Source organism: Macrobrachium rosenbergii, chromosome 25, assembly GCF_040412425.1.
Source record: "Macrobrachium rosenbergii isolate ZJJX-2024 chromosome 25, ASM4041242v1, whole genome shotgun sequence".
Taxonomy (NCBI): Eukaryota; Metazoa; Arthropoda; class Malacostraca; order Decapoda; family Palaemonidae; genus Macrobrachium; species Macrobrachium rosenbergii.
The window spans coordinates 25,910,906-25,921,909 of NC_089765.1; the positions used below are offsets into that span (position 1 = coordinate 25,910,906).

The 11,004-nt window shown below is 35.7% G+C and overlaps 1 protein-coding gene across 1 annotated transcript; it reads right to left on the bottom strand.

Annotated features, from left to right (window-relative positions):
• Window positions 1–4,769: 4,769 nt before the first annotated feature.
• LOC136852208 (sodium-dependent multivitamin transporter-like) lies at window positions 4,770–10,211 on the bottom strand. The gene is made up of 6 exons (XM_067126655.1): window positions 10,207–10,211; window positions 9,602–9,720; window positions 7,639–7,793; window positions 6,197–6,417; window positions 5,105–5,160; window positions 4,770–4,939 (listed from the first exon to the last, which is right to left on the bottom strand). The coding sequence occupies exons 1-6, from the start codon at window positions 10,209–10,211 to the stop codon at window positions 4,770–4,772; spliced, it is 726 nt and encodes a 241-aa protein (XP_066982756.1).
• Window positions 10,212–11,004: the final 793 nt, after the last annotated feature.

Below are 11,004 nucleotides of genomic sequence, written 5' to 3' on the forward strand. Positions count from 1 at the left end.
TTTGACTCCGTTCGGTCACATTGAGTTTCGTGCATGAATCATGACGCCACAGATTTGAGTTCCCGGAATTGTGAAGTATGCAGTTGATATCTCTGATAAAAGATATATTAAGTTATATGCCATTATGAAGATCTTGGATCATTTTTTCTGTGCATCTTTTTGTTTTATCATGTGCAGCCTAATACACAAGAATCTTGCTTTTTTTTTTTTTAGATTAGTGTTGACCTAAATAAGCGATCCCACATAGACCTATTAATTGAATGGAAGCATAGACTTATGGAGCCATGTCAAATGTTAATATCGTTGAGAAATTAGGACTACACGTCAAATTCTTATATTTTGAGACAATGACGGGGCATGGGCCTACAAGCCAATTTCTTATATTTTGAGGCAATGAGAGGGCATGGGCATACACGACAATTTCTTATCGCAAATAGTTTTCTACCCGTATCTGTTGGAAATAGAGTAGCTTTTAATTAATATAGTAGTTTCAACTCCGCGATATATAATGTATATGCATAAAGTGGAATGTACACGTATAAGCAAGTGCACATACACATACATACGTGGATGGTGATAGTAATTGTAAAGCCACTTATATCACAGGGAATAAAAGTAAAACTTGTGGGCACGTAGCCCATGGCACACACGCAGATCAATCATATGACTGTCTCAGCCTTACACACAATGATCAAACTGCTCTCAGTGAACTGTATTGAAAAGATATTTACGAAAGGGATAACAAATTATATTACTGCGATGAGTAAATACAAGCCTGCTGTAGCATGTCTATGAAAATGAAGGCTATGGTAGGAAGGTATCATAAGATACTTAACAAAATAAGAAAAAAAAAATGATAGCTGAAAAAGTTATCTATGAGATGATCCAAACCAGTCTGCTAGTAACCCATGATTCACTTTTGGGGCCATTCTTGTGGATTACCATGTTGGACAAAAGGAACATAAGAGTCAATAATTCTCTCTCTCCCTCTCTCTTTGTTGTTAGGAGAATATTCTAGCGTAGACTATATTCATAAAGATCTCGATTACTTTTAATTAAAACAAATGACTAAATTTCAATTAACAAGAGTAGGCAGATAATTCTTTACACCAGTATTTCATGAATAGGTCTATGTTTATTCTGTTATGTTAGGTTACCACATGAAAATTTTTCGAAGACACTACAAGCGCCATCAGCAGCAGCAACAAACAGAAGAATAACCACAACAAGAACCACAAAAAAACGGCTGAATATAAGATAGGCCTATAAGTTAAGTATATCTTAGTTTAACCAGACCACTGAGCTGATTAATAGCCCTCCTAGGGCTGACCCAAAGGATTAGACTAATCCAAACGTCATAAAGACATAGGACATTACAAATCTGTCATTTTTTATGGTCCTTCAGAAAATTCTTAGCAAATTATATCCAATATGCTTGTTAGCCCTCCGAATGTTAAGCGATTGCAAGGAAATCGATTTTATGACTATTAAAATGTAGTAAAATTTCCTGAAATCAATAGGAAATACCAGTCTGCACAACTTTGAGAAAGTCTGTTTTAAATTTGGAGTGGTGAACGTGCTTGATTGTATTAGACGGTAATGATCGCTGTCCAGACTTCAAATATCCCCGTAGTCAGGTGAACGTCATTTATGAAACACAACACCGGGGTGAGGACGATACGACGACGTGCTCAGCATGTCCTTTATTCTTGCTAGGTGTTTACAGAGTGCGCGGGAATTCATCCCGCATTACAAAACGGAACCATTCCTTTTTTGATACACATGTACTACAAAAATTATTTTTACAGAAGCGTGAGAATACATAAAAATACACGAATACAAACATCACATTCATGAGCAATAATTGAATACTGAAACAAAATTCTTAAAGAGCTTCAGGCCTACCATGGCATGGAACCACAGAAAGGAAGCTCACTGCTGATACGTAACAGAAACTAAATCTTATCGAACTAAAGCTATACTTTATTTATTTTACAAACCTCTTATCAACAGAGCTTCACGGCCTTCCCGAGAGCGAGAGCCCATGCTTGTACGAGTCCAGCAGGCTCTAGACCAATAGAAAAAGAAACGTCAACTACCCTTGTTGTGGAGACATATTGGAATAAGAAAATCAATAGACTAACACGATGTGAGTTTTCTCGAGAGAGAGAGAGAGAGAGAGAGAGAGAGAGAGAGAGAGGTCTCAGAAACCAATTTCTTGTGTCGAAATATTTATCTCTTGGCTCAAAAAGTTAGTAGCAAAGAAGTCGATGCAGCGAGGGCGATCGCCTCCGTAATGCGCCAAGAGGTTTGGAACTTTACTTCATCTGTCGAAAGGCCCCCTCTCTCTCTCTCTCTCTCTCTCTCTCTCTCTCTATATATATATATATATATATATATATATATATATATATATATATATATATATATATATTGTATATATGTATCTTTCTCTCTCTCTGACGTTTCTTCCAGTTTGGTATGTTTCAACGTTCTCCCACCTTCTCTCTCTCTCTCTCTCTCTCTCTCTCTCTGTTAATGGAAAAGAATTTGTTTACAGTTGTAAATGTGATTTTCTCAATCATACTTCTTTGCGTTAACTTTGAATATTTATTGTGATTTTGATATTCAAACAGTGATAAACAGAAGAAAATAAAAAAATATGGGAGATTTATCCGGTTCAAAAGGAAATTCCTCCACGGACATAAGAAATAAGCCAGGCAGCACTAATATTGAAAGTCACTAAGTTTAAGAGAAGGATGGAAATCGATTAATGGAATCTGTACTTGGTATCTTGCCATGTTGTAGGATGAAAATAAAGCACCACACAGACATAACCTTTTACAAATCACCTCATATTTGGTTTACGACAGTGTCACTCAACGGCTTGCTTTTCAGAGTTCCTTCGGCCCGTAGCTGCAACCCCTTTCATTAATCTTACTGTACCTCCGTTCATAATCTCCTTCTTCCTACTTTCCGCCCTCTCCTAACAACTGATTCATAGTGCACCTGTGAGGTTTTCCTCCTGTTACACCTTTCAAACCTTTCTACTGTCAATTTCCCTTCCAGCGGTGGATGGCCTCATAACGCCTGTTACATCTTTCAAACCTTTTTTACTGTCAATTTCAGTTCCAGTGCCTTCAGCCTAAATTCTGTATTCTGTTCTTTCTCTTGTCTTGGCAAGCAATTTCATCCTGACGGACACAACAAATGATGTCTTGTGATCTTTTACGCTTTGTGTAGCAGTTGTTGAACTTCTCAGTTCCAGAGGTCCTTTATTCCTCACACACTTGGACTGTGGAACAGCCTCCCTGATGATGTCGTGCAATTGCAACTTCTGAAGTTCAAGCAAAGATGCAATGCTTTGCTACCCTAATACAATTCTTGTATTTTAATCATTTACTTACATTTTTGCCCTATTTACTAATCAATTTGTTAATTTATTTGTTCATTTTTTAACATGTGATCTCTTCTTTCTGTATTCCCATTACTTTCTGCTACTTCTTTCTAGCAAACATCATATTCTTTGGAAGCTTGAATTTCAAGTCAATGGCTCCTGTGGGCTTGTTCCATATGAATAGGGTTCGTCTTTTGAGTAATAATAATAATAATAATAATAATAATAATAATAATAATAATAATAATAATAATAATAATAATAATAATAATAATAATAATAATAATAATAATAATAATAATAGCATCATCTCTCATATGTGGTCTATATCTACACCACGTTCAGTACTACACTGCAGAAATTGGTCTTGCGACTGACCATCTCTTCATGTATATTTGTAACTTTAGACAAGATGAATAGCTTCACTTTACTCCAAAGCATCAGTGAGAACTGATCCTTCATCCCTTTTTATAAATGCTAAAAGGTTACCACGCCCTTTGTTGTAGGCATCAAGCAGAGGAATCCTAGTGATTACCTGTCCTTTAATAATGTTGACTTACTTTCTATTAGATTTTTTCTTTTCACGTTCGAAGAGTGATTGATATGTCAGAGGCAAAAGGTTTTAAGGGCAGTACCGTGGTTGTGGATGAATGAATGAATGAATGAATGAATGAATGGGTCTGGGCCTTAAGGATGGCCTGGCTCTCGAACCGGGAAGGCCATCCAGTACTGCCATAGTAATGAGATTTTAGTTGCCTTCTAACATATCATCTAAAATATTAAGAATCTGCAGCTCCATTATCAGGCCAGTCTGACTAAATGGTCAGACTTGAAAAATGTCAGGAAAAGAGACTGCTGCTTTTCGAGAACAACATTTTGCGTAGACTAACAGGTCCCATTTACGACATAAATGGATGCGTTTGGAGAAGAAGACAGGGAAGAAATGAAAGATTTAACCAGACAACCACTGATAACTGGAAATATAAGATCACAAGATACGTTGGGAAGGACACTTGGCCAAAATGGAAGAGGATGAGATGAAAAGACAATGTGTTAAGAGATCTATAAGAGAATTAGGAGAGGAGAATCCTGAAATAACTGGAGAGATGGTGCACTCAACAGGGGAACAAGGAGAGAGGTCTGCTGCAGGCGGCCCGAGAACCAAATAAGCGAGTGAGTGATCTAAAACGTATTCATGTGCGAAGCAGGTATGCCTGATAACTAACTGAGTTACAACAACTTCATCCTCTTGGTTCTGTATGAAAATTTGCCTGTTACAAAATCCGCTGCTTCATTGGATTGCTTACAACACACAGAACAACTTTCAAGACACAACATAGAACAGTTTTATTCCTGTATTAGTTGAAGAACGTTACAGACGAGTACTTGAAGTAGTTGAGGGTCCACTGTCAGCCTTGGTGTCTGTGAAGTCGAAGTTATCGCTGTGGACACTTTTATTGAAGAGGCCCCAGAGGCGATTGTACAGTTTCAAACACCTGGGATCAATCAGCTGAGGGTCGACGGCGCGGGGTCTTAAAGGACCTAGAATTAATAGTAAAGGAAATAAGATTTTGGATATGCAGGCAATAATAGGAAGAGATAAATAAAGTGAAAGGGATTATAAGGATACAGTTGTGGCATTTAACTTCATTTCAAGGTTTAAATCAAGCTGGATTATGCCAGGTCATGACCTTACCCTAAGGCTACCTGTAACGTGGTAAGGTGTGTAAGGGGGTAGGAGGCTTGGTGTGGACAATCGGACTCTGTCCAGACCAACAGGGAAAATTTACATGATATGTAAAATCGAGTGGAAAAAAAAGTTTGACAGACATCTTAGGGAATCACGATAAAGTTGTTAAATTTTATTTTTTACCTTTGATTTTTGTCTTTATTGAATTATTAATTGTATATGCATATTTCTCAACTACTCGTTGCCATGTTCTTATTTAGTTCACATATTGTCATATTTGGAAACTTGGTTCAGAAAACAATCAACTTTTTTGGCTTCTTTCAAAATTATGATTGTTCGCTCATGTTGGAAAATAATAATAATAATAATAATAATAGTAATAATAATAATAATATAATAATAATAATAATAATAATAATAATAATAATAATAATAATAATAATAATATTATTATATTATTATTATTATTATTATTATTATATTATTATTATTAATTATTATTATTTAATAATCATAATAAAAATCAACTCGCCTGTCAGGAGAGAGGTGATGGAGGCCACTATGTAGCATACAGTAATTCCAATGAACCCTGTATAGCAGTAACTCAAATCATAGATGCTTTTCTCCATTTGTCTGTAATAATTGTTGAGGAAAGGTAATTGTTATGCACTAGAAGACACACACACATTCAAACTAAATATATATATATATATATATATATATATATATATATATATATATATATATATATACAGTGTATACAGTATATACATATATATATATATATATATATATATATATATATATATATATATATATATATATATATATATATATATATTTCCAACTTCATTTGTGATAAATGAGGTGAGTAAGGATGATTTCTAGCACAATTTTAGCATTAAGGGCAATGAAAAAATTTCACTCATTTTGTACTGAACATAAAGAGAGAATCTCAAATCAGGTGAGTGAGGCCACCCTTTTTGTATGTGTTAAATACTGAATTATTTAATAAAAAAGAGAAAACTTATTCTACACTGATGGTGCAGGATAAGTCTCAAGTTGAATTATAAGGTGAATAATTGTTAACAGGAAGCATGAAGACTTACTCCTCGTGTGGCTCATATTCAAACATTTTAGGTGAAAATGTCTGATTCTCTAATGTGGAATCGAGTAAGAGTACTGACGTCGAATTTAGCTGATGCAGACTCTCTGGGCAGCCTTCGGTAGACAAGGAAAGCATCTCTGGTTGTCCTAGACCAGTGATAAATTGACCAATCATGAGCCACATGTTGAAGACAAACGCTGTGACGAACCCTGCGTATGCTCCCTGAAGATGAGAGAAGGCGAGTTTTGAAACGTCCAGTCACACCTCGCTGGGACAAAGAAACCATTCAGTCTCAGTCTGTATCTACCTCTGGTAGACCAGCGCAGTTTGAATAGAGCAGTCATGCCCAAAGATATCTGCAAACAGTGTGTCTGTTTCTAGAATCAGGTTTAATACCACTCAGTTTGCTAGGAGTTTTATCCTGTCTACAACTGAGATGTGAGAGTGTTTGCCTAGTGCTGTTGGGGAATCTTCTGATCTCCGAATATCTAAGCGAGGAGCAAATTCATCCCTCTCTCTGCTGGCGTCTCCTGAATATCAGGCGTATCGATTTTACTTTCCATTCCCTCATATTTATTTATTTATCACTTTTTCACATAACTTGCCTCTTCCTCTGCAGGCTGATTTCCCTTTTGGAGCCCTCTTGGGTTTACACTCTATTGACTCTGTCCGTAAGGGTTTACAGCTGAAGATTTAAAGAAAGAAGGAAAGAAAGAGAGAGGGCCAGCGGTCTAAATGTTGCCTGGGAGACCTAGAAAGGCTAAACCTTGAAATTGCAGCTAGGAAACACTGATAAGGGTCATAATTCACTTTAGGAAAATTTTCTGTGGACTAAGCTAGTCCAGTGGTCAGTTTACAGGTATTTCATAAGATTTGTTCAACTTCTTCAGGGTTGGGACACATAAGTCGATCCCTAGTTTGACGGAAATAAAGGCATAGGGGTCCAGAGAGAGAGAGAGAGAGAGAGAGAGAGAGAGAGAGAGAGAGAGAGAGAGAGAGAGAGAATGGCATTAATTTTACCGTAATGTTCTCATTTATCTTTCCGCCAAATGAGTAAATTGAGGGAATGTTTGGTAATACGTTCCCTGACGACTGAGTGCACAAGTTAAAGTAACTACAGCTTTTCCTCTTAACTGCTAGAGAAAGACTGAATTAGCATGCTATACATTCTTTGTAGACTGATTATAAGTGATTCTTTGGTAAAAGCATGGATTGTAGTTGTTCAGTCTATGAGTGGTATATCATCACAGGTAGTAAGCAACTAGAATTAAAGACGTGATTCATTTCTCTTCCCTATGAAGGAGACCGACACCTCCTTTGCATCAGTATTGGAAATATCAAACTACAGATCATAAAATCGACAGAAATCTTTCAACAATGAAAGAGCAATAGGGGAAAGCTATTGACTGACCTGGCGCTCACCTAACGATGGCAACCACTGACCTTGGCACTGACCCACGGGGCGAACATTCCCACAATGAATATGCCCGTCCTAGCCGCACCGATGGCATTGGAGAAGCTGTTCGTGACCACGACGATGCTCCCTAGATGCTTCACAAGCATGCCAAAGCCGATGGCTGACACTCCTATCACAGCAGCTGAAAGATGAAGGAGGGTGGGGAGAGGTTCTCAGAATGTGGTATTCTCAACCTTCATCCGCTTCGAGAACGATTTTAACCTGCCTCTCTTAGAGTGGAGGAACTTATGGGAGTTTTTAAAGGGGAAGAAACTTGCAGGAGTTTTTAAAGTGAAAGAAACGTGCAGGAGTTTGTAAAGGGAAAGAAACTTGTCAGAGTTTTTAAAGGTGGAGAAACTTGTGGGAATTTTTTAAAAGGAAAGAAACTTGTGGGAGCTTTTAATGGGGAAGAAACTTGTGGGAGCTTTTAATGGGGAAGAAACTTGTGGGAGTTTTCAAAGGGGAAGAAAGTTGTGGGAGTTTTTAAAGGAGAAGAAACTTGTGGGAGCTTTTAAAGGGAAGAAACTTGTGTGAGCTTTTAAAGGGGAAGAAACTTGTGGGAGTTTTTAAAGAAGAAGAAACTTGTGAGAGTTTATAAAGGGAAAGAAACTTGTGGGAGATTTTAAGGGAGAAGAATCTTTGTGGGAGTTTTTGAAGGGGAAAAAACTTGTGAGAGTTTTTAAAGGGAAGAAAACTGTGAGCTTTTAAAGAGGAAGAAACTTGTGGGAATTTTTAAAGGGGAAGAAACTTATGAGAGTTATTAAGGGGTAAGAAACTTGTGAGAGCTTTTAAAGGGGAATGAACTTGTGAGAGTTTTTAAAGGGGAAGAAACTTGTGGGAGCTTTTAAAGGAGAAGAAACTTGTGGAAGTTTTTAATGGGGAAGAAACTTTTGGGAGTTTTTAAAGGGGAAGAAACTTATGGGAGCTTTTAAAGGGAAAAAACTTTTGGGAGCTTTTAAGGAGGAAGAAACTTGTGGGAGTTTTTAAAGGGGAAGAAACTTGTGGGAGTTTTCGAAAAGGGAGAAAATTGTGGGAGTATTTAGAGGGGAAGAAACTTGTGAGAGCTTTTGAAGTGGAAGAAACTTGTGGGAGCTTTTAAAGGGGAAGAAACTTGTCATAGCGTTTAAAGAGGAAGAAACTTGTGGGAGTTTTTAAAAGGGAAGAAACTTATGATAGTTTTTGAAGGAAAAGAAACTTGTGGGAGTTTTTAAAGGGGGAGAAATTTGTAGGAGTTTTAAAGAGGAAGAAACTTGTGGGAGTTTTTAAAGGGGGAGAAACTTATTGGAGCTTTTAAAGGGAAATAAACTTGGGGGAGCTTTTTAAGGAGGAGAAACTTGTGGGAGGTTTTAAAGGGGGAAAACTTGTGGGAGATTTTAAAGGGGGGAAACTTGTAGGAGGTTTTAAAGGGAAATAAATTTAGTGGGGCTTTTAAAGGGAAATATATTTAGGGGAGTTTTTAAAGGGGTGAAACTTGTGGAAGGTTTTAAAGGGGGGAAACTTGTGGGAGTTTTTAAAGGAGAATAAACTTTTGGGAGATTTGCTGTATAGAATTCTCTTCTTCGGTATTTCCAGAACCACACAACCTGCCTCTTTCAAGGAACATCTGTATTTTAAGTGAGGGAAAGAGAAGGGAGGTTTACAGAGTGTGGTATTCTCTGCCCACTGCTGTATTCAGGAAACATATAACCTGTCGCTTTTCGAGAGGCGTCTGCCAGATAAGGGCAGTTTGTTGAATCTAGTATTTTCTAGCCTCTCCAAGAGTTTCCAGAACAATGTAGCCTGCATCTTTCCTAGCAGCGACTGTCTTTATTTAAAAAAGTGAGCTTATCTGGTCTTAGGAATGACATATAAAGTAATCATTCTACATATAATTATTCTAGAGACACTTTCAAAATAATAGGATTAACTGATTTCCTAGACTGTAGATCAACATTTGGAAATATTACTTACAGATAACCTTCAGCATCCTGGTGGCCATCTGGTCCGAATACCCCTTGAAGAATCTCATCTCACTCAACAGATCTTGCCAGATCAGAGATGCTGAGGAATTCGCGTACGTTGACACAGAGCTGACGAGGATTAAAAGTTTTCAGTTATGCTCCTTTACTAATTATTTTTCATCATACTGAATATATTTGAAAATGGAACGTTCCTGGATGTTTTTATTCATTTATTTTTTTTTGATTGATTGCATTTTATACTTTTTCTTCAGTATATATAACTTACACTAAATATGAGATAAATGGAAATGTAAGTTATAGGATGCTACAAGTTGAATAATTAGAAAGTAACTTAATAGTCAAATAGAAATTGATTCTTCCCATCAACCTTAATAACGTTTGTAATTTACAGGATAATTTACAGATTCAGTGCAATACAAAGGACGTGATTGCTTTTGCATCTAATCCATTTGGGTACAGTAAATGTTACAGAATTTGGCATATTTCCATTATTAACACACAATGGAAACTTAAGAAATATACAAAATGACATGAATTCAGGAATTGTAGAATATCCAGTGGCCGAGTTCTCTTAAACAGCAGATGCTACAGTACTTCATTCTGATACATTTTCCTCGGTTTTCACAAATATTGCTTTATTCTTGAAGGAATTCTTAATACCCTCACGGAATTTTAGCCTTGTTTTATTTAAATGAGTTCTCAGGACAAATACTAATAAAAATACTAATATTTTTTAGTCATTATCGTTAATCTCAAAATAAGCCAAAAAATAGACAATAAGCTAACAATAGACAATAGGCTTACAACGTTTTGGTACCTTAACTGGTGGGTGAGAGAGAGTTTAGGCAACTTACCCAACAAAAATTTACAGCTTACATGTCGATGAATTGTTGATAATCCGTACTTATGCTTTATATATATATATATATATATATATATATATATATATATATATATATATATGTGTGTGTGTGTGTGTGTGTGTAAATATATAAGAATATATATATATATATATATATATATATATATATATATATATATATATATATATATATATATATATATATATATATATATATATATATGTATGAAATATATATATATATATATATATATATATATATATATATATATATATATATATATATATATATATATATATATATATATATATATATATATATTTAGTTAACAGTGTTCAGATCCCTTTCCCTACTCATCCTATCGTGAATATCCTTTAAAGCCTTCAAGTTCATACGATTTATATACCTTCCTAAATAATAATAATAATAATAATAATAATAATAATAATAATAATAATAACAATACCACTGCAAGAGACCCTTTACCAAATTACATTAAGAGTCGCTTGTCTCCCTGTGAACTACAGTT